Here is a 22248-nt window from a genome sequence, read left to right as displayed (position 1 = left end):
AGCAAGATCTTTGAAGGTGGATGAGATTGCCGATAGTACACAACGCGAGCTGACCTGATGATTGCCGTTTCTTTCGCCGAATTTTGAGTCTGTGTGACTTCCGTCATCCGAATCTAGGTTTTTTCTTTATCCCAGCTTGACTTGCAACGGCCACACAAGTGAGGATCAGTCGGACGATACAGAAACAATGTTAGATTGTCGGTCAGCAAGGTGGCTCGCTGGCTCAAAGGCTCCCAGCCCGCCGTAAAGGGCCGGTCGAGCGCAGAGAAGAGCGGGTCATACAGGCGGAACGCAAGGGAGGGGATCGGGCGGGAAAAGGAAGATTGGCAAGGTCGATCTTGAAGCGCCTCTGGATGGTAGGTAGGAGTAAGGAGCAAAGCAAGGCCAATTGAGTGGGTTGCGACACATGTAGTCCAGCTCAGATGCGCACGCCTCGTCACATGCAACACGGGGTTTCCACATCATCCAACCCCACAGGCATCGTGACACAACGCTCACCACCATCGCAGGAGCTCTCACCATGTCAATACCTACTTCATCCTCTAGCAGCGCGTTGCTGCCAAAGCTGGTCGCAGTCTCCATCGCCTCCCTCACAGTCGGCTACTTCGTCGGCATGGGCCGCTCGCTCCTTTATTACAACGCCAACTCACGCCGCATCCTCTCCAATGACTCCGACGACGAATCAGACCTTGACCCTGACGAAGAGCTCGCTGCAACTTCTGACAACTACAAGACCTCCGGCTCCGGCTTGGAAGCAGAAGAATGCAAGATGATCCTCGCAGTACGAATGGACATCAAGATGGAGAAGGGCAAGATTGCGGCACAATGTGGACATGCTACGCTGGCCGTGTATAAGACAGCAAAGAAGTTGACACCTAAGTTCATTAAGCAGTGGGAGAGGAGGGGGCAAGCTAAAGTAGCGGTCAAGTGTCCTGATGAGAAGAAGATGTTGGAGCTGGAAAAGAAGGCGAACGAGTTGGGCATTGCTGCGAGGAGTATCATCGATGCAGGACGCACACAGATTGCACCCAATACAAGGACGGTGCTCGGCCTTGGACCTGCTCCTGTCTCATTGATGAACCAACTCACTGGCAACCTCAAGCTTCTCTAGAACGCATACGCATTTGTACAATCACTACTGGCATAGACGTATACAACGTCACCACGTCAATTCAGCAGCACCTAATCAAGTTCTGGTCACGTTACAGTCCAAAAAGTGTGTGACAGGGAACCCTTCTCAGTCGAGGTATGAGCAGCAGCAAGTATTGCATGCTCAGTTGGTGACCTCTGAGATCATCGACTTCCACTTCCGCTGGATCAGGATCGAATCTCGGAAGATCTGTGACGCGAAAAACATAGAGAAGGCAAAGCAGGTCGTGTCAGTGATCTTGCTGTCATGTCAACCTTTTTTGGCTGTTTGGCCATCGCAGCTACCTACCTTGTACTTGACGTCCAACAACTTTGTCAGCTTCTCATCTTTCTGCTGGAACACCGGGGTCCCCGGCTTGGTCATTCTTACCATCAAATCCCAAAGATGATCCTTGTACTTGAACGAGCTCTCCTCTGCCTTCTTCTGATCCTTGATCTCCGTCGCTTCCTTCGGTGCCCAGTCACCACTAGCTCCACTACCCTGTGGGTCCTTGACATCAGCCGCAAACCTACCCAAGATCGCTGACCCAGCAACGACACTAGCTGACGAACTGAACGGCAATTGAACAGGCATCTTACACACATCCGCGATCAACTGCATGAAAACGGGGTTCTTGGCGTGCCCACCGCTCATGTAGATCGAGTCGATCTTGTGGCCCTTCGCGTTCATCTCCTCCACAATGTGTCGAGTCTGCAGAGCGATGGCTTCGAGCGTAGCGTAGTACTTGAGTGCGAGATCGTTGAGACTGCGATCGAGTTTCAGACCAGTGACCATACCTCGCATGGTCGAGTCGGCGAGTGGGGAACGATTGCCGTGGAAGTCGGGGTAGATGAAGAGATCCGTGGTGAGGTACGACGCGTGAGGGGCAGAAGCATCGGCTGCGAGAGAGTCAATCTTGTTGTGTAGTACGTTGAAGGGGGATTGGTTGGTTTCCGAGGCAAGCGTGCGGAGATGGGGAGAAGCAGGGTGGGTGTCGATGATGAAATCGATGAGTTGGCCTGTGGAGGATTGGCCACCCTCGTTCATCCAAAGACCAGGGAACACAGCATGCTTGTAAGGGCCCCAAACACCGTCGACGAGTATGCCATCAGGTGATTGGACGCAGTAGCATGTGCTAGTGCCTGCAATGGCCGCGAGACGGTTCTGCGAGCTGATGAGGGATGGGTGGTTATTCTCCTCGCTGACAGGGTTGGTGGGGGCAGCAACGGTGCCAACCCAGCCTGCGTAGGCGTCAATCAGGGCTGAGCCCACTGCCGTGCCTGGAAGCAAGCCGAGCTCCGCGGCGACTTCTGCTGTGAGTCCGTCACCGACGGGCTGACCAGCAGTAAGCACGATACCGTTGCGACCTGGCACACCTCCGAGCTGCTTGAAGTCGTCCTTCACCAACTCGCCCAATCCGATTTGGTCGAAAAACTCAGGCTGCCATCCCAACTCGGACCCATCTACACCAGGAGGAATGTACGAACACTTGCAGACCAACGAGCAGTTGCTTCTTGCCAAGGAGTTTGTCGCCTTGTATGTTAGGTAGTCGGGTAGATCAAAGAACATACATTGCTTGAACAGCTCTCCTGGCATGTGTTTCTTCAACCACAAGATCTTTGGAATCTCCATCTCGAGCGACATGGTCTTGCCGACGTAGTTGAGCACCTTGGAGCCGGTAGCGTTGATGAGCGCTGCTTCGTCCTCTGCACGATGGTCGGCCCATAGGATCACATTTCGTTCACCCGGACCCCATTCGCTCTTGCTTGCCCCAGAGGCTTGAGGCGTAACTGCGATAGGGTTGCCATCGAAGTCGGTGACCGCAAGAGAGCATGTGGCGTCGAAGCCTAGACCTTTGATGTGGGATGGGTCTACTGTGGATGCCGCTACGACTTGGGTGATTGCAAGCTTGATCTGTGACCAGATATCGGTGGTTGACTGTTCGAAGATGCGCGAGTCGGATTCGAGTCGGTATGTCTGTGTGGCATGGGTGGACTCGGCGAAGATGTTACCATCATCGTCGACGAGAGCTGCTCTAGCTGAGCCTGTGCCCCTGTGATCATCAACAAAGAAGAGGAAGACAACTCGGTCAGCATCATGATGCACAGCTGTTGAAAAGCGGGCGATGAAGTTACTTACACATCGACACCAATATAGTAGTACTTTGAACCGTCTGCTGTCATCTCTGCAGGCGATAGTGATGGGTGTTGATGGTCTGATGAGAAGCTCCACTGTATTCAAATTCTCAGATCCTTCTCGAGGATCTGCAAGTGTGTTGTTTCAAACGTGTTTCCGGTGGAAGCAGCCACATAGGCGAGTACATACAGAGTATCTCGTCGAAACTTCTTCTGCACAGACCGGCTCTTGAAGGATTGCCACCTTACAGCGCTTTCACTCTTCCGCCATCATTTGTGGGATGGTGGGCAGCGCTTGTGTGTGGAAGAAGAAACCCGAAAACGCTTTCTGCAGCCGGTGACGAAATTCGCCGAGACCTTCGCAGTGACCGGAACTTCTATGATGTTACACCGCCCTCTTCAACATGTTGTACAGAAACGCGGATGCGAAACGCGAGGTCAGCGGCTCGCGGCTACTTGGTCGGAACTCAGAGATAGCTGCACTCCTGATGCTAAACGAGGTAGATTGAGCTTAACGAGCATATCTCGCCGGCCACGGCTGAGCGAACATGGCCTTTTCGAGGTCGCATGATCGGCTTGCTTCTCTGGAGTTGGAGGGAAACATACCGTTCTTGACAAAGCCGAGCTTATGGGCCAGCTGCATTTAATGCCTCACTGCCTCAACAAAGCTGGGGTCTGCGAATCTTCCTGACCCTTGACCCGCCTTATCATAAACACTGATACCATCAGAGGACATCGTGCCGAAAAGATGATCATCAGAAAGACGCTCTGCCTCCTTCTGGCTACTATTGGTGCTGCTTCTGCCGTGCACTCGCACTCACACTCTCCTGGCCTGGACGAGGACCATCACGGAGCTTGGCCGCACAGCTCTGCCGAGTTTTCGCCCATCCCTCTCGTCGAGTTTCCTTCTAACGACATTCCTGATCCCTGGACGACCAAGTATGCCGGCGTGGCCAAGCCTGTCTATGCTGGCATCAATACCTATGCTCACCTGCCCACGGCGAAGTGCTTGAACGACCCCGATCAGCTGTTCGATGTTGCCATTCTTGGCATCCCCTATGACCTAACGGTGACTTACCGGCCCGGAGCTAGATTTGGTCCAAATGCTATCAGGCAGGCCAGTCGAAGGCAGAGAGCAGGACGAACGTTCTCGCTGCACCATATGCAAGATCCATATGCCACTGGACTTCGCTTTCTGGACTGCGACGACATTCCCACCTCTGGCTATGATCCTGCTCTAGCCATCGACCAAATCGAGGCTGCGTACACGTCTTTGCTGCAGCGTTCTCCCGCTTCCGATCCTTCTTTGCTTTCCACCGCTCAACCGAGCGCAGCGGTCTCCCCCGAGGCATGGTCAGCATTTTCCACCGCGCCTTATGCAACCGACGCAAAGCCCCACCCCAAGATAGTCTCACTCGGCGGAGACCACACCATCGTGCTCCCCATCCTCCGATCCCTCCATCGCTTCTACGGCCCCATCGCGGTCATCCACTTTGACGCTCACCTCGACACATGGCCACCCGAAGTTTCTCCCCACGGCTCACCCACGCGTCAACACCAGATCCAGCACGGTACGTTCTTCTGGCAGGCCTCTCTTGAGGGCCTCATCGCTCGCAACCAGTCCATTCACGCCGGCATTCGCACTAGGCTGGGTAGCTATGACGATATTGAGCACGACTCTTCCATCGGATTTGACATTATCACTTCTGACGATATTGACGATCTGGGCATTCCGACCATTATCAGCAACATCAGGGAGAGGGTTGGGACAATGCCTGTATATCTCAGCATTGACATCGATACGCTCGATCCAGGGTTCGCTCCGGGCACAGGAACATTGGAGAGCGCAGGCTGGAGTCCAAGGGAGCTGAGGAGGATCTTGAGAGGATTGGAAGGCCTCAACTTCGTCGGTTTTGACCTGGTCGAGGTGAGCCCGGCTTACGATCAGGCTGAGATCACGGCTTATGCTGCCAGCGATCTCATCTTTGAATTTATGAATTTGCTGACCCGAGGTAATGATATGCAGGCGAAAGGAAAAGTCGCTGAGCCAAAGCGGAAGGGTAAGAAGAAGGCGAAGAGTAAGCTCGGTGCCCTACTGAGCCACGGTGACGAGCTGTGACCCTATCTACTGTAGATGCTTCTTGTGCGCTTAAAGATTCATCGTACTCAAAAGACAACACGAGTGTGACGTTAGTGCAATGACAGATCGTTTTAAGTGTTACTGTATTGAGCCTTCTTTGATTGTGGTGTGAGCGGTGTCGTACCATTTCATTGATGGAGGCTTCGCAGGGTGGAATTAATGCTGGACCCTGTATTTCTTCTCACTCAGCCTTCTCGTCCAACCACCAAGCCTCCTCTGGAACAACATGCCACGGTCTATATCAACGTAGAGTCTCATCGCGGCTGACGAGTCACACGGGATCAATTATGCCGTCCTCAGTAGCCAAACACACCATCCCACCTTTCTACGCATGCTACTTCCTCCGTTCACTCTCCTCTCCAGGTATCACCTACATCGGCTCCACCCCTGCTCCACCTCGGCGGAAGCGTCAGCACAATGGAGACCTCACCCAAGGAGCCTACAAGACTGCTCGAGCTCGGCCCTGGGAGATGGAATGCATCGTATACGGCTTCCCCTCGAAGATTGCGGCTCTTCAATTTGAGTGGGCTTGGGCCAAACCGAATCTTTCTCGACATCTCAAGTTCCTAGCTACCGAGCACACAGCTGATGGTGTAGCCACTGATACGGCTGCTTGGACAGGTATGCCTTTGTTCCCTTCAACAAGCATGACTCCGACTCAAACGAGGTGGGGTAGACCAAAGAGGCAGAGAGCTAGATCGCCATCGACCCCAAATGCAAGGTTGCTGACAATGCGGGCGCTGTTGCGGTCTGAGCCTTTCTGCGGGTGGGGCTTGAAGTTGGCTTTTTTTACGGAATGGAGCTGGTTGGCATATAAGAGGCTAGAAGCTCTCTCCGCCAGCAACGCGGAGTCGGGTTTGCGGCTAGACAGGTACAGCCGATCAGGCAAGCTGCTCCACCCGCTCTACCCTGTTGCAGTGTGCGACTTTACTGGTGTTGACGGCAAGCGTACACCCCTTGTTCACGTGTCCCAACAACACAGGCTCAATGAAGGAGTGGCAGATCAACCGGCCAAGAAGAAGCAGAGCTCAAGCAAGAAGAAGACGAACGAGGATGACGAGGCTGCTCGATGGCACGAAACGCTGCCCAGACCGGCTAATTTGAAAGGCTTAGATGCTTGTATACAGGACTTCGATTTGATACCTGTATCGGCCCCAGCCCCATTGAACAGTGACTTGACGAAGAAGGCCAAGCGTGTCACCAAGGCCAGTAAGGCTGCCGCAACAGTGGAACATCTGGACGAGGAGGAAGAAGGAGTAAGTAACGAATATGGAGATGCTGAGTTCGAAACCGCGGCTACAGCAACAACGGCAGCTGATGGAACAGCGCAGGCTAGGGCGTTACGACGAATGCGTTTCGACGACACGGATGCGGAAGAGTTGGAATGGCAGCAGTTCGAGCATGTTCTGTCCGTCCAATCCTGCTCGATCAACGACTTCATACAGACCTGCGTCGAGCGACACATCGCAGCTCAAGACGCTCGTACGGTCGAGTCGGCACCAATAGCACCAACAAATGCGTGTGCGATATGCAAGGAACCTATCGACCTAACTCGCCAGCTAGAATTCGTGCTCTGTCCCACCCCTTACGCAAGCACTCAACCGGTCATTTCGAGAGCGAGCAGTACTGACGCCGGAGTGCAGGTTGAAGCAAGCAAGTGTAGCTCAATTTTCCATCTCAGCTGTCTGGCAGACGGTTTCCTCCAGCAGCAAGAGCAAAGTCAAAACATAGGCGGGGTGGCAAGTAGCAGCACAAATACAGTGCTGCCCACTCATGGGTCCTGTCCCTCCCACGAATGCGGTGGTCCAGCCGAAGTAGCCACATGGGAGGACGTGGTCAGACGAATGTATCGCCGACACGAGCGTTTCGAGCGGCTCTTGCAGTTCCTCGTACGCTCTGGCAAGACCTTGGATGAGCATCTGAAACCGACAGAGGTCGAGGCTCCAGCCAAGGCGCAGAAGGCGAGGGGCAAGGCTAAAGCTAAGACAACAGAGGCGGACGTGGCAGATGATGATACCGCAGCAGCTACGACAGGGAAGAAAGCGAAGGCCAAGGCCAAGAGGAAGTCTGCCGGTAGTACAGAAATAGAAGCAGCAAATGCGCAGGAAGGGGTGCTGAACAAGGTCGAGGAAAGAAGTAAAGTGAGAAAGAAGACCACTTCACGTCAGGCAAAAGCTATTGTTGATCCGGGTCAGGTCATCGATCTCACATGATCAATGTTCAGGGCTCTCTGCAATTTGCTCAAGGTCACAGTCAGCTATGAATTTTGCCAAAGGTGTGACATGTAATGGGTATTCTGTTCATTGAAGCATTGTAATCACTTGTTCTTCGTCCTCTGTTGTCGGTCTCTCCACCACAACCTCCCAGCCTCGTAGCTGCCAAGATATACACCAGCCCCTAATGCTGTCCAAGCTCCCCTGAGCGCTCCGCCCTTCATCAATGCCTTCCATCCTTCCTTGACCGCAATGTCCTTCATTGTAGCCACCACTCCCTTGACACCTTCGGCTCCCGTGTCCAGCATAATCCTTGTCTTCGCGACATCAATTGGCGTTGTTACCACAGCAGCGAATGAACCTGCTAGCGCCGCTGATCCTCCTGCAACAAGACCTGCCTTTGTGAACTCTGTGGCGACATTTGTCTCATCTCTCGCTGCTTTGCGTCTGAAATCTTCGGAAGAACGCACGTCGTCAACACCGCCGTCTTCTTTGTGTGTTCCTGCTTTGAGACCTGCCCATTTGCCAAATCTTTCTCGGAGCGATTCGTAGATGGGGAATTGCAGTGCTGTGAAGGGAAGGTTGCGGCCTGCTAGTGCGAGGTAGGAGCGGCCGATCGTCGAGGCGAGGGGCGCTATTGCTGAGCGAGATGCGGTAGCTTTACCCTTGCTCACTTGCTGGAGCTTTTCCTGTGCGTCCAGGACGACGTTCCTGGCTGTCGAGGCGGCGCTTCCTGGTGGAGCTTGCTTTGTCACTATATCCGCCGCATGCTTGACCGTCTCGTTCGCGAGTTTCGCTTTTGACCCTCCTGGCTCTGCATTCCTAATGACCTCCTTAGCTGCACTTGCTGCCGTTGTTGCAGGACATGACGCTGAACCGTTGCTTCCACTTCCTGAAGGTTGGGATCGATTCTGTCGCTTGTTGACGACCTGCGCTCGCTGCTTGATGATCTCTGCAGGTGTTAGGATGATACATGATACAAGCTCTGCTGCAGAGCTAGCTAGCGTATGCGATAAAGCTGGCGGCGCATTTGCAAGCGGCGAACTGGAAGAAGCTAACAAGCTCTTGGTCTCTTCATATGTCGTAAAGAACAGTCCCGCTGCGGGGAGGGTCGCAATGATGACGCTTCCGACACCTTGATAAAGTCCTCCATAGAGGCCCCTGCCTGATGGGAACCGGGTGGTATAGTCTGGCGCTTGCAGTCGAGTCTTGAGCGTATCGAGGGGGTAGATCAGGAGGTCGACTGTAAACGCTGCGGCAGCGCCAGCAACTACCGTGTCCATGCTTGCTGCTTCGCTCCTCGATGGAACTCAGGATCGTATACGGTGAGGTGTTAAAGTGTGGAGCATGTCGTGACCTGATGTCAAGAAGGATGAGCTGTTACTAGACATGGTTTAGTTAGCTGACTGATTGCTTTCGGCTGCATCCTAACGTCAGAAGAATTGAGGTGGAGGTTGAGCACAAAAATATTTCGGGAAACGGAGGTAGTCAAGACTGCGAGACGCTGGTGGATATCGAGGGTCAACTTTCTCTTTCGTACTACTTGGCCTACCTAGAAACTCGACGTTCGAAGCTCGGTGATTCTGTCCAGTCGTCTGAGGGTCGAACGACGTCCACATCCTGAACATGAGGTACGAGAGAGCTAGACGAGAATTGGCAGACGAAGTCCAGCGGCAAATCAACAGAAACTGTCAATACCCATCGCGCTCGTCGACCCTCACCCTCCTGGAAGTCTGTAATGCAAAGCAGAATCTGCTCGGACAAGGCAAGGAGCCTTGCAGGCGCAGAAGAGAAAAGCACCAGACATGCTGATACGTGGGGAGGAGAGTGCTCATCTGAGACGGACGGAGCCTTTGGTCTCGGATTAATCTTTTCAATGCTGAGAAATGTACTGTAATATTGCAATTGTGAGGGCATTGTTCTTTTGGTTCACGGACATCTACTTCTCCAGATCGGCCTGGTCCAGCTGACCGCTCTTGGCCTGCTGCCTCTGCTCCAAGCTCCTATCCCACCTCAACCTCCTGCCGACAAACATGGCTACCCAGCTGAGCACCAGTAGCACTGGCACCTCAACTAGCGGCCCAATCGTCGCAGCAAGCGCTTGGTCGGACCCAACACCGAACACAGCAACGCAAACAGCGATGGCCAGCTCGAAATTGTTGCTCCCCGCAGTGAACGCCTGCACCACCGCCATTTGGTATCCCCATTCCGTTTTGCCATACCTAACACTAAACCACCAGATCAACACGAAGCTTCCGGTCCACATCAATGCAAAGTAGAGCACGAGGGGTACGAAAATGCGAAAGACGGGACCAAGGTTGTCCAAGATATGCTGGGCCTGTTCGGCGAAGATGATAATGATGGTGTAGAAGAGTGCAATGAGGGAGAGTGGGCCGAAGTAAGGCAAGAACTTGCGGTGAAAGAAGTCTCGTCCGAACAATCCAAGGACGAGGAAGCGAGTGAGAACACCGGCTGCGAGCGGAATACCGAGGTAAATCGCCACAGCGATAGCTACATCCGAGTAGCCGAGGCCGAACTGTTCATCTTTCGAAATGACGTTGATGAAAAACACTGCCATCGGAGCGTAGAGTAGGATCTGAAGTGCCGAATTGACAATGACGATGATGGCACAGGTGTTGCTGTCTCCACGAGCGATTTTGTTCCAAATCATGACCATCGCAATGCACCTTGCCAAGCCGACCATGATGACACCAACACGGTAATCAGCAAGGTCAGGCAGGGTTGCCCAACTAAGCGCAAGCATCAGGAAAGGGCCGATTACCCAGTTGAGCACCAATGACATGGCGAGCTGATACCAGAGCCGTTTTGTCGTGAACATCTGCGGCAAGCGTTCGTACTGGACCTTTGTGAGAATAGGCCACATCATGACAATGAGGCCGACGACAAGGGGTGCAGATACACCGCGGAAGTTGCCCTTATTAAGGTTCTTGGCTGCATTGGGAGCGAATTCGCCAATGATGACGCCGAGAATCATGGCGATGATGATGAAGAGCGAGAGGAGTCGGTCGAGCCAGCCGAGAGAGAGGAGGATGTTACGTGCTGCACCCGTCGAGTCTCGCGCGTCTTGAAGAGCGGAACGAAGCTCAGGTACACCACCTTTCGGATCGAGGATCAGACCATCTTCGTCGGGGACGCCGCCAGCAGCAGTGTCTGTGGTGCTGGCCATGCTTTCCGACCGCAGTGGTAATGACTGGGCCTGCTGATGGGACTCTGCTTGTGTGGCTTGTTGCGAGTGCATCGTTGAGCTCGACATGTTCGTATTTGTTGCCATGATGGCACGATTCGTCCGCTATGGATTGGTCATCAATACGAATAGGGTGAAGAATAGAGGTGTGGTATGGTAGGTTATGAAGGATTTGTTTGCAGGTGAGGATGATCCAGGTAACGGCACAGAAGCAAGGTGTCTTTATACGATTTGCGACCACAAAGCGTCAGTGCTGTGCGGGACCTGGCAAAAGAGAACTTTTGACCATTTGTACCAGAACAGTTACATGTGAGCGGAAGCACAATCTGAGGAAAGCCGAAGTTGCAATTGCTATCCAGGCTCAGAACGCCACCGAACGTCCAGCTTGGCCTTTTAGTCAAGGCCTAAAGAGGGTGTCAGGACTTGTATAAAGGCATGGGACGAGCTTTGAAAGAGCAAAACACGAATTTGAAATTCCCTCCAACTCCGAATACCGCTGTCGACGTTCCTCTTTCCCCGAATCGCGAACCGGGCGCCATCTCTTCAACCCGTGTGGATTGCGCTCTGCTCGTCTCAAAGCGCGAGTTAGAGTGATACTCATCTCTTGGCTGCGAGGCGCCTCATATGGACTGATGCCAAGAAAAGGAGGTCTTGGCGAGAAGGAATACGCACAAAGTCATCAAGAGTCCTGGCCCTTGCGGCTCAGATGCTGCTTCGGCTGAAGAACGGCAAAGAAGCGATACAAAACCGTCAGGCGTTTGAATTTGAAATTCGTTTATTGAGCTTAGTTTGGTGAGGACCTCCCCGTTATCGAGATCTCAGATGCCCACCATCAAAGCATTTAGGCAAGGCAAGTGGGCTACGATAAGCTCGTCACGTGTCCAACAGTGCTTGCTAATCAAGCCAAAAACACTCAAACAAAATCGGGAAAGATATTTCTGTGATGAAGCAAAGCAAGGACCATTTCCTAGATTTCAAAGAGACAGATGACGTCGATCTGAATATAATCCAAACGTCAAGCAAGAGGCTACATGGCAGAACGGTCGGCTGCGAGAGATTGCATATAGAAGGGGGAAATGTGTATTTCAGTCGTCCCTGGCCTGGACTCGAATCTTGTAAGGGTTCTTGATCGGCAATGTCAAGGAGTCATCATAAGTAGGAGCATCGTCCTTCAGAGCTTGCTGGTTGAACTTGACATCAAAGTTGCCGAGGATCTCAGCGACGACCGCACAGCCCTCGTACGTAGCCAGGGTCTGACCGAGACAGAGTCGCGGTCCAGCGTTGAAGGCGTGGAAGAGGTACTGCGAGTAGGTCTTGATACCCTTGGTGCCGTCTTCGCGCTGTTCGATGAATCGTTCGGGTTTGAACTGCTCACAGTCTTCGCCCCAGAGTTCGGGCATGCGTGCCATCGTGTGGTCTTGCCATGTGACGGTCTCGCCCTTTTTGATGATCAAGTCGGGCAGCTTCTGCGAAGAAGGAACGGCATTGGGAGCGGCATCGGCTTCAGAAGAGGCACCTTGGGCGTATGGTCGGATAACGTCGTCCTTGACAGCAGTCTTGATGTTCTTGGGTACGGAAGGGTGCAATCGGAGAGCCTCGAGGAAGCACGCTTGGACGTAAACAAGAGAGTTGAGATCATCATAAGCCATGGAACGGAAGTCAGCGCCGGCACCGAGCCTCTCGTGGATTTCTGCGCGGGCCTTCTGGACGGCTTCAGGGCTCTTGGAGAACTCGTAGAAGAGCCAACCAAGGGCTTGGGCGGTGGTGTCACGACCAGCGATGAGGAAGTTGAGCACGACAGGCAGGAGTTCTTCACGGCCCAAATTCTGCTCCATGAAGAGAGCGAGAAGGTCCTTGTCACCCTTGCCTGATGCAGCCTGAGCCTCGCCACGCTCACGAGCAGCGAGTCGAAGGTCGATAATCTCGTAGCAGAAACCGTGGAGCGCCTTGATCGTCTTTCGCATCTTCCTTCCCTGTGCCGAGAAGAGCTCGGTGAACCTGGCCAGAGGATCAACGAAACGTTCGTCCATTACACGCTGAGCATAGTCGAAGTTGGCGGCAAACTCAACCACCTTGTCCAAGTCAGCAACTTGCGAGGGCAAGCACTTGATGTCGGCACTAAATGCCATGAGCGAGAAGGAGCTGAGTGTAAATCTGAAGAACAGGTCAGGCAGATTGATTTCGACATTCTTCTGGCTAGCTTCCTGGAAAAGTTTGTTGAGGTTGCTGAGGTCGCGCTGGATGGTGGTCTGCACGTGAGTCCTGAAGTTGCCTACGCTGAAGATGTGCGAGGCCATCTTGCGCTGTTTCTTCCAAACTTCGCCATCGGCCACAAAGATACCGTGCAGAGACATGACGTCGCCCATAGCGCTCTGGAAAGCAGAGCCCTTGATGTAGCTCTCGAAGTTGGTCTTCTGACACCAGCGGATGTACTCGGGTCGGTTGATCGAGGTGACGCGACCGCCGAGGTAAGGGAAAGTAGCTGCCCAAGGTTGACCACCCGCGCCAATGGTGCGCTGCATGATAAGGAACTCATCGAGGAAGCGGCGCTTCTTAGTAGCAATGTCGAGAAGGAAGATGAGGTTGCCAATGATAGGAAGAGCGCCGGGAACTTCCTTGATGCCTTTGCGATGCGAGGCAAAGATGTATCGGTCAGGAGCGATGAGACAGAGAAGGGCGAAGATGAGTACAGAGCCGATGGCGATGTGGGTCGGTGTAAGGTACTCGAAGGAGCTGTGAACAGTCGGGAGGAGCATCGACATGGTGGAAAATGTTGCCAAATGATGGCGGAAGGCGGAAATGTCGCGAGGGTGTTCGGAGTTGGAGGGAAACAAACCGTTCTTGACGAAGCCAAGGAGCCGACAAGTTGTGGGGTAGAGGATATCGAAGGATGTGACCCTGGCAATATATGTAGTCTCGGCGCTGGTCAGGAACCAGTTCGTTAGGTCTACGATGTACAGGAAAGGGTGTGGTTGCCACTTTGACCTTGTTGCGGATTTCGACTACCGACACGATGCTCTCCATTACTGCATCTGAGAATGCTTTCCAGAACAAGTGATGCTTGAAAGCGCACTGTCCCTACGATCATTCATGCGAGGCACGAGCGTGCAGACGAGGCGGTTCAAGCTCGCTACGGGGTAAGATGAACAATATCACCAACGATGTGGACAGGGTCTGGGAGAGCATTGGCGAGAAGGTCTGTTTCGCAGCCGCTGGTCAGTTCTGTGCAATGTGATGCTTGGGTTTGGCAAGTACAATAAAGTATGAGCGTCATCGACGAGAATTCTCCGAATCTCCTTTTGCTGTTCTGCAGTGGTGCCTGTGTCTGAGTTCAGAGCGCACTCCCGCTGCTGCTGCATATGAGATTGAAGGACCGAAGTTTCAGCTACACCCAAGACTGGAGAGAAGCTAAGGGAATCGAGTCTCAGTGATTGGCATGTTACGAGGGTACCAACTGAAGAAAGGGTTTCGCTGCCGCTCCTCGGATCCTGTGCCCTGTCGGTTGCTCGTCGGCTCCTGCAAGAGCCGCCAGAACTTCATTATACTTCTTTCCACTCCTGCTCCATGATGTACGAACCGCAGCGCACTTGTCCAACTGCCCAAGGAGAGAATCTAGACTTTCGTCCCACTACGCTTTGACTTGCTTGCTCATCGCTAGAATAGCGCATAGCATCATCCTTGATCGTGTGTAACGCTTCGTCCAGCGAGGAGCCGGAGTGACGACAAAGAAGTCCGGAGGGTGGTTGGTGAAGAGGACGAGTCGTTGAGCTGTGGAGCCGCGTTTCTCGCCATTAGCCGAGGTCGAACGACAAAAAAAGGGTCGTGAAGCCATCTGCTGTTGCGATAAATTCGCCACTGTCGCTGTTGGATAAGCGGTGGGCTGAGCGAGCAAGTTAGCAAGTTGGTTGCGGCTGTTTCAACACTCTCGCACACCGCGGCTCCGCAACTCTTTACTGGGTAACAAGATACAAGCTGCAACCAGTCAGCGGTTCCACACACACTTTCCGGTCCGATCCTTTTGTTTGCTATGCGCCTAGTGCAGTCATTAACTTACTCACTTCCAGCCGCGGCTCTTCTGGTCCTCGACCTTTCGTTTGCAGGAGTTGGATACTGAATCGCCCCCGATTGGCACGATCCATCATCCGATCCCAAAGTGTTGAGTGCGGAGGATCGGGTACATGTATGTCTCCGGTTCCCGGCAACGTTGCCTCGTATCGGCTGTCAGCTTCTGCGAACTTTTCCCGATCGTTCGCCGAGGTATTGATCTAATCTCGAGTCGATCTGGCGGAGTCATCTCGATCGATGCAAGCTGGTCATGTCCCGCTTGCGACTGTATCCTGAAGTGTGTTCGACGCGATGGTAACAGCTTGAGACGGCGAGACTGATAAAATGTGAAGAAGTTTGGTCCCGATAACTGGCGATTGGGGAGAGTCTGAGTACAATGTCACTACTGTTTTAGGGCAGAAACATATTTACTCGATTGACTAAGTGAACGTGATGAGAACCTAGTGTTCTCAGCTTGATATATATACATCTATGAGGTACATGCTGAATGTGGGAGTATCCTACTTCTAATCTAGCTTGACAACGAGCGGGACTGTGTTGTACCCGATCTCTGCACGGATCTGTTCCGGCAGATCCCCGATTACGTTTATGTCAGCATATATCATCATATTGGATCGCTTCCTTCGGCAGAGACGTGTGACCACGCTTGGAACTTAGTCGGTCCGCACTGTGGCGAGCAATTAGGATGCTTCAGGACCAAAGTCGGAGGCCATCTTTAGAAGGCGCCTCACATCAAACAGGCGAGTCGTACCAGATAAATGTATGCATTGAAAACGGACGAAAGGTATACACATGTGAATGGGGAGAGGGCCGTAGAATGTGCGTGGAGATCATGTCTGTTGTGGCAGGGTCGGACATTTGAAGGGCTGTCGGATGCCTATAGCCGTATGCGGCTATATCTTCTATGGACACCAAGCTGACACCCGCAGAACGCAATGAACGCAATATAGATCAATGCAGCGATGTAGCATGTCGCGCCGACAGCGTTTCCGTCCTCGGGGTCCTCGGTGCTTCCCATGAGCGCTGGCCAGTTGTGTTGGAAGCCGTAGCCGAAGATGGCAAGAATGACAGCACCAAATATGGATACAATCGTACAGCAGCTGGCTGTTTGTTGCAAGGATTCAAAGTGCGGGTAGACGTGGCGTTTCAACGATGATGTTCCGACGAGTTTGTTTAGTGTTTGACATAGGGAAGGAAATGGATCGTCAACATCGACATCTGATCTGTGCGATTGCTCCACACGCCAGTGGTCTACTTACCAAGGCCGCTGCCGACTACGGGTCGCATCGCGGACATGTTAATGTTATGAAGGATGGGGAATGGTGAGGTGGTGTGGATATAGGAAGGGGAACTGATGACGACCAAGACCAACACTGTCCGACTTGCGAGATCTGTACGTGCGGCCCCTGCGTCTGCCAACCTAGCATTCTCAAATAGTAGCAGACCGCACGTGATGGTCAATTTTCTCAGTCAATTGAGCGACGAAGTTTTCAGAAATTGAACCCTGAGCATGGCGAGAAAGATGCAGTGAAATGCACAGTGAGTCGAGGTGCAGCAACTCCGCAGTGTCAATTTGGCTTGCTCAGCCACTCACCCCCTTCCAACTCATTGCTTCCACCATCATCTTGACCTCGTCTCAATCTATACAGTTCCGCTCAGCTCAAAGCGGATCCATGGACAGGCGAGATGGCTCCATCGCCAGTAGCTTCTCCGACGAAGCGGAGAAAGCTCGCTTCGACGAGTCCCACTAAGCAAGTAAGCCCCAACGGCTCAGCTCAAGCGTCTCTCCTATCCTTCTTCGGTAATGGATCTCCAACTGCATCGTCACCAGCAACCGCCAACCCGCCAAAACGCACACCATCCGATTCCCAGCTTGAAAATGCAGGCCTGACTTGCACTTTTAGTCAAGCTGAGACCAAGGCGCAACGGACTGCCGACTGTCCTATCTGCTGCAGAAAGGTCCCCTTTAACACAGTACAAGCACACGTCAACGCCTGCCTCGATGCCGCCGACTCAATTACTGCCGAGCCAGAGGTGCTGAGAGATTGTGTTAATGAGCAGCGGATCAAGCCTCACGACGAAGCCGTTCGGAGGCAGTCGTGTTCTCCAGCATCCACACCCTTCGCTCCCTCACTGACCAAGGACACTCCTGCCGAGACTACTGCACCACCACAGCTTACCAAGCTCACATCAATATCCGAGCTTGCTTCGACACTAGATGCCAGAGTTGCCCCGACGAACATCTCTGAGCAAAGCTCAAATGCCTCACCCGCACGGCAACCTGGAAGAACACCATCATCGTTCCTCTCTTCCGCCAAGCGTGCAGCCTCTTCCGCATTCACAGTCTTGATGAAGTCGCATTCTGAATCCAAGCAGTGGGCCACAGCAGATGCAGTTGAGGCTGCCAACTATCGCGGAAAGGCGAGATCGAGACCCGAAGCGCGCACTGCTCCCTTCTACAAAGCGCTCGAAGGCATGCCTCTCACCGTCGACGCTTTCCGCTTTGGCAAGATCGAAGGCTGCCGCGGCTACTTTCTCACCCACTTCCACAGTGACCACTACGGTGGCATGACTGCCAATTGGAATCATGGTCCAATCTACTGCAGTGTTACTACAGCGAATCTGTGTCGCACACATCTCGGCGTTGATCCGCAGTGGTTGAGACCGCTACCGATGGAAGTTGCTGTGCCTGTTCCTGACAGCGGCGGCGTCATGGTCACCTGCATCGAAGCAAATCACTGTCCAGGCTCGTGCCTGTTTCTTTTTGAGGGTCCGCAGACCTGTCAGCTCCTGTCACGTAACCATGCAACTCCATACATTGGCACAGGAAAGATCTTCCGCTATTTGCACTGTGGCGACTTCCGCGCCAGTCCTGTTCACACCAATCATCCGTCAATAGTGGGCAAGAAGCTCGATATCATCTATCTCGATACGACGTACTGCAACCCGCGCTACTGTTTCCCAGCTCAAGACCAGGTCATTGAGGCTTGCGCAGAACTGGTCAGGCAGATCGTACCAGAAGCGCAGCTGGAAGCCAATCGTGCTGCCAAGATGGAAGAGCTGGAAGCCGGCGAAGAAGGGCGAGAGGATTGGACTCAGGCGCCACCACGCAAAGGCAAGAACAGCGTTGATACTGATTCTGCATCTGCAACCGCATTCAAAGGGTGGTTCAACACCAAGGTTGAGAATACCGATGGTACAGTGTCCGCACTACAGGTGCCAGCATCCTCAACGGACGCAAGTGGCAGCAACGTGAAGGAGGAGGAATCTCCTGACACAGCTTCCATCAAACAGGAAGAGACGCAGGATGAAAACCTGGAATTGGACGAGGAGAACCTTTTCCTCGGCGAAGACGATCTCGAGGATCCGGCAGACGACCGCGACAGCACCTACGAAAGCCCTGTCAGCGGGTCTCCCACCCCACGCGTCAAGCTAGAGCCATCAGAGGACGCCTTGATTGACATTGGCGCCGAAGACAGGAAGCCAGACGTGAAGCCCAAGGTGACAGATGCGTCGCCACCTGTTGCCGCGTCTGCGCAAGTCGTCAAGAAGGAAGAGGAGGCCGACCAGAATGCGGGCATCAAACGGTCACCTTCGGACGACGTCAATGCATCGAATTGGCTCACCAAACATTCCGAATCCTCACGTGACGCCATCTCTGGTCTTCGTCGTCGTGACGGCGGTCGCCTCCTCGTCGTCATCGGCACCTATACCATCGGCAAGGAGCGCATCGTCAAAGCTGTTGCTCGTGCCATGAACTCCAAGATCTTCTGCATGGACTCTCGCAAGTACCGCGTCTACGCTCAACTCGAAGATCCCGAGCTCCACTCGCTTCTCACCCGTTCCCCTTCGGCCTCGGTACACGTCGCCAACCTGCACGCTATCAACGGCGAAGGTCTACGGGACGTTGTTGCTGCTCTCCGCACGCGAGGCTATGACTTCACTCACGCCGTCGCTTTCCGTCCAACAGGCTGGACATACAAGCCGTCAGCAGGAATGGACACCGTCTCTCCGAGTCTCGACAGACTGGTACAATGGAATCAATCCAGGTCTTTCGGGCCACACAACCTCTTTCCGACGCGAGACAGTACGCCGGACTACATGATCTACGGCGTGCCTTACTCAGAGCATTCGAGTTTCTTCGAGCTGACGGCATTTGCGCTGAGCACGAAGTACGACAGGATCATAGCAACGGTTAATGTGGGGAATCCGACAAGCAGAGCAAAGATGGCCAAATGGTTCGAGAAGTGGATGCTAGAAAAGAGGCGGAGAGAGAAGAACGGGTTGCGTGAGCTCGAAGCTCGGGCTGTTACATACTGGTGATCGCATTTCAGAATCGTTTATACACATATCGCATCGCATTCCAACACAGCATCTTTCACCCATCGATTCGGATCCAGTACTATACATGAGCAGAACGTTGATCAGCGCGCTCGGAAGCTAGATCTTCTCAAACTCGAACTTAACCAACAGCGTCGAATGAGTCTCTCGACCCTTCAAATCCAGCAACCTGATGAACTTCCATCCTTCAGCAGCGTAGACCAACCTCACTGCTGCAACCGCGAACAACGGGTTACGGGCGAACTTGTCATCGCTCTTGATCAAAATTCTAACGAAAGCCAACTCGTCATGTTCGAACTGCCATTCCAACGTTTCATGCCAGATTGGATCGGTGGGGATGGGTTGTTCACCTTTGTGGATAATGCCGAGTTTGTGCTGCTTGTAAGCCTTTGTCTTTTGTTTGGGCGGTTCTTGTTCAAGATCGGTCGGAAGGACGAGGGTGCAGGTAACGTAGGGGCGGATATCGTCCGCTTCTCGACCGGCGGGGAGGGGAAGGTCGGTGGCGCCAGCGATGTGGAGCTTGAGCTTTCGACGACCAAGGGAGGTGTTTCCATCTCCTCCGATGCGCAGTCCGGGAGGTTTGAGGACGTAGCCATCCGAGCCGGAGAATAGAGCCTCGTTGAGCTGGACACTGTGATCGAAGGTCTGCCAGTTGAGAGCACAGACTTGGGCACCAACACCCCAGAACGGGACAGGGTTGAGGTTCTTCGAGCTGATACGAGTGCCTTTGGGGTATACGCGCATGAGGTGTTCAGCGTTGTGCTTCTTGATAAGAGCTGCTTGCTTGGGAAGCAAGTTGAGTAGGCCAGTCTCGGAGATGTTGATCAGGTGATCGTGTGGTCCGTTGGTAAGGGTGGACGTGTACCAGGAGTCGTTCGTAGGCTTGACGGACTGGGCGTATACACCGAGAGCGCAGAGCTCAGGGATGATTGGTGTCTTTGCTTCGTTCCTCTTCTCTTTGGACATCTTGTCTTCATCATCACTGCTTTCAGGTGACTCGACTGGAGGTTTGCCAGCTGGGTGAAACTCGACCATGACAGCGATCTTTGCACCGAGATGATCGAGCGCAGTGTGCTCAGAAGCAGCCTCGCCTTTGTCAACAGGTCCACTGATGAGAAGGTCTCCCCACACCTCATGCATGATCTCGACCAGTCGCTTCTGTCCAGCATGTCCGCAGTGGTTTTCGAGCGACAGCAAGACGGGAGCTACCTTGAAGTTCTGGTCGCGTTTGGCCTCTTCCTCCTCCTCCTTCTGGATGGCTTGCTTCATCGTTTCGCAGACGGCACGGAAGGGGATGTGCGAAGCCAGCGTATATCCATGTGTTACCTTGGGCTCGTCGGGGTTGTCATCATTATCCCATGCGTCGATTTCGACACATCTCGCACCTGTGATCAACACATGCTCGTATGCAACCGCCGAGGAGTTACCATAAAGCTGATGAGCAAGAAGGTAGGTGTTGTGCGAAGAGCTGATAAAGTACTCGCTAAGAGGTCTGCTTCTGTCTCTCACATATTCAGGAACGTCAATGTGCGACTTTTCCACGAACTCCTTCAACGGCTGCGAGCTCTGTGCCTTAGGGTCATCGAGGTTGGCATCGGCGGGCGAAAGGAGGTTCTGGTCGACAAGGAGCTGACGAAGAGCACGACTAACACGGAGCTCGGACTTGGTGACCTTGGTTCGACGAGCAGCATGTCCACCACCACCGATCGAGTCGAACTCGACCTCTTCACCTAGGTTGTCACCTCCTCCTTCGGGGTCAGAGGAAGCTGTTCTGGAAAAGGGATTGAGTTTGGCGAACTTGGAGGTGAGGATGGAGGGGGCGGGCTGCCCGTCCTTAGTGTGAGGATCTTTGTTGTCCGACATGCGTGCAGAGCTTCGCGAGAGTGAATGCTTGGTGAAGGGAGGAAAGCAGTGCTGGCGAGCTCAAGCCTGTCTGAAGAGCAGGAGCTCGCCATGGCTATGTGCACGTGGTTGTGGAGGCATGGCGCCGTGAAACGCACCGACGCCGAAGCTGCATGCTTGCTTCCCGAACCCAAAATATTTCGTAATTCCCCGAAAGCTCATTGACGAGCGATTTTGGTGTGGTTGAGTGTCAGATCTACCAAACTGCCATGCACAATTCCTCCCGACAAGAATCGCAGCTATACGCGGCTCGGGTCTCGCAACACACAATCTGGAGTGTTATTGTTCTCTCGGCTGTGCACATACCTTCACCTTCGCAACCATCAACTTGCCTTCCTATCCACCTTGGCACTTGAGAGCATAATGTCGGACCAGAAGCAACCCCTCATCAACAATGGCGGCTATCGCGAGTCGCTCGACGAAGATCTCGATCCACGCTACGCAACCGAGTCATATCAACACCAAGCTGCTAGCAACAATGTCATGTTCGACGCAGCATCGACAGTCGAGTCCCAATCACAACCTCGTGGCGATCCAGCCTGGCAGCAGTCCCAACAGTCGTTCCTACAAGGCGGAGGAGGACCCAGCTACACAAACTCTTTTGGAACATCATCAACTTTGAGCCTTAGTGGTATTTGTGCGGCGGCGTGGGCGCTTCCACCGTTTAGCTCGGCAGTGGTGTTAATTTGGGAGACAGAGAATGACTTGGCGAGGTTCCATGCGTATCAGGCTGGAATCAGCGGTGTAGCACTCATTGTGTTACTGTGGATATTGAGGACAGTACTTGGATTGAAGACGATTGGGTTGTTGGTCGGGATGGGCACTTATGGGTGGTTCTGGGTCAATGCGTAAGTCGCCTGATACAATGGCCATCAGAATTCAAATGATCTCCTCACTGACACGATTTCCTCTCACTGAAAACAGATCAACGGCACACAAATCAGCACCATCTTTATCGAGAAACCCTTATCTACCACACATTGGCGACATAGCATCCAGATGGGTCGGCGAAGAATGATTCGCCATCCTCACACGCACCACATCAAACACAACGTTCATGGTCAGCAATGTCACCTTGCATTCGCAATCTACACGAACCAGGCTTTGTCTATAATCAT

At 53.3% G+C, this 22248-nt stretch overlaps 11 protein-coding genes across 11 annotated transcripts; 5 read left to right on the top strand and 6 right to left on the bottom strand.

Moving 5' to 3' along the window:
* Positions 1–520: 520 nt before the first annotated feature.
* On the top strand, positions 521–1111 carry UHO2_02542 (uncharacterized protein; the record flags this gene model as incomplete). The annotated part of the gene is made up of 1 exon (XM_041555330.1): positions 521–1111. One exon carries the CDS (start codon positions 521–523, stop codon positions 1109–1111), a length of 591 nt encoding a protein of 196 aa, XP_041411264.1.
* A 162-nt stretch (positions 1112–1273) lies between these two features.
* UHO2_02541 (uncharacterized protein) lies at positions 1274–3312 on the bottom strand (the record flags this gene model as incomplete). The annotated part of the gene is made up of 3 exons (XM_041555329.1): positions 1274–1339; positions 1439–3182; positions 3269–3312. The coding sequence occupies 3 exons, from the start codon at positions 3310–3312 to the stop codon at positions 1274–1276; spliced, it is 1854 nt and encodes a 617-aa protein (XP_041411263.1).
* Positions 3313–4012: 700 nt separating this feature from the next.
* Positions 4013–5383, top strand: UHO2_02540 (uncharacterized protein; the record flags this gene model as incomplete). Its single annotated transcript, XM_041555328.1, has 1 exon — positions 4013–5383. The coding sequence occupies one exon, from the start codon at positions 4013–4015 to the stop codon at positions 5381–5383; it is 1371 nt and encodes a 456-aa protein (XP_041411262.1).
* A 308-nt stretch (positions 5384–5691) lies between these two features.
* On the top strand, positions 5692–7617 carry UHO2_02539 (uncharacterized protein; the record flags this gene model as incomplete). Its single annotated transcript, XM_041555327.1, has 1 exon — positions 5692–7617. The coding sequence occupies one exon, from the start codon at positions 5692–5694 to the stop codon at positions 7615–7617; it is 1926 nt and encodes a 641-aa protein (XP_041411261.1).
* A 104-nt stretch (positions 7618–7721) lies between these two features.
* UHO2_02538 (uncharacterized protein) lies at positions 7722–8900 on the bottom strand (the record flags this gene model as incomplete). Its single annotated transcript, XM_041555326.1, has 1 exon — positions 7722–8900. The coding sequence occupies one exon, from the start codon at positions 8898–8900 to the stop codon at positions 7722–7724; it is 1179 nt and encodes a 392-aa protein (XP_041411260.1).
* Positions 8901–9556: 656 nt separating this feature from the next.
* UHO2_02537 (uncharacterized protein) lies at positions 9557–10909 on the bottom strand (the record flags this gene model as incomplete). The annotated part of the gene is made up of 1 exon (XM_041555325.1): positions 9557–10909. The coding sequence occupies one exon, from the start codon at positions 10907–10909 to the stop codon at positions 9557–9559; it is 1353 nt and encodes a 450-aa protein (XP_041411259.1).
* Positions 10910–11907: 998 nt separating this feature from the next.
* UHO2_02536 (uncharacterized protein) lies at positions 11908–13584 on the bottom strand (the record flags this gene model as incomplete). Its single annotated transcript, XM_041555324.1, has 1 exon — positions 11908–13584. The coding sequence occupies one exon, from the start codon at positions 13582–13584 to the stop codon at positions 11908–11910; it is 1677 nt and encodes a 558-aa protein (XP_041411258.1).
* A 2180-nt stretch (positions 13585–15764) lies between these two features.
* On the bottom strand, positions 15765–16183 carry UHO2_02535 (uncharacterized protein; the record flags this gene model as incomplete). Its single annotated transcript, XM_041555323.1, has 2 exons — positions 15765–15991; positions 16147–16183. 2 exons carry the CDS (start codon positions 16181–16183, stop codon positions 15765–15767), a joined length of 264 nt encoding a protein of 87 aa, XP_041411257.1.
* A 390-nt stretch (positions 16184–16573) lies between these two features.
* On the top strand, positions 16574–19210 carry UHO2_02534 (uncharacterized protein; the record flags this gene model as incomplete). Its single annotated transcript, XM_041555322.1, has 1 exon — positions 16574–19210. The coding sequence occupies one exon, from the start codon at positions 16574–16576 to the stop codon at positions 19208–19210; it is 2637 nt and encodes an 878-aa protein (XP_041411256.1).
* A 117-nt stretch (positions 19211–19327) lies between these two features.
* UHO2_02533 (uncharacterized protein) lies at positions 19328–21091 on the bottom strand (the record flags this gene model as incomplete). The annotated part of the gene is made up of 1 exon (XM_041555321.1): positions 19328–21091. The coding sequence occupies one exon, from the start codon at positions 21089–21091 to the stop codon at positions 19328–19330; it is 1764 nt and encodes a 587-aa protein (XP_041411255.1).
* A 402-nt stretch (positions 21092–21493) lies between these two features.
* Positions 21494–22148, top strand: UHO2_02532 (uncharacterized protein; the record flags this gene model as incomplete). The annotated part of the gene is made up of 2 exons (XM_041555320.1): positions 21494–21978; positions 22055–22148. 2 exons carry the CDS (start codon positions 21494–21496, stop codon positions 22146–22148), a joined length of 579 nt encoding a protein of 192 aa, XP_041411254.1.
* Positions 22149–22248: the final 100 nt, after the last annotated feature.

The sequence above is a fragment of the Ustilago hordei genome, assembly GCF_900519145.1.
Source record: "Ustilago hordei strain Uho2 genome assembly, contig: UHO2_contig_04, whole genome shotgun sequence".
Classification (NCBI taxonomy): Eukaryota; Fungi; Basidiomycota; class Ustilaginomycetes; order Ustilaginales; family Ustilaginaceae; genus Ustilago; species Ustilago hordei.
Note: the sequence above shows the minus strand (reverse complement) of the source record. Positions and strands in the feature narration are given on the sequence as shown.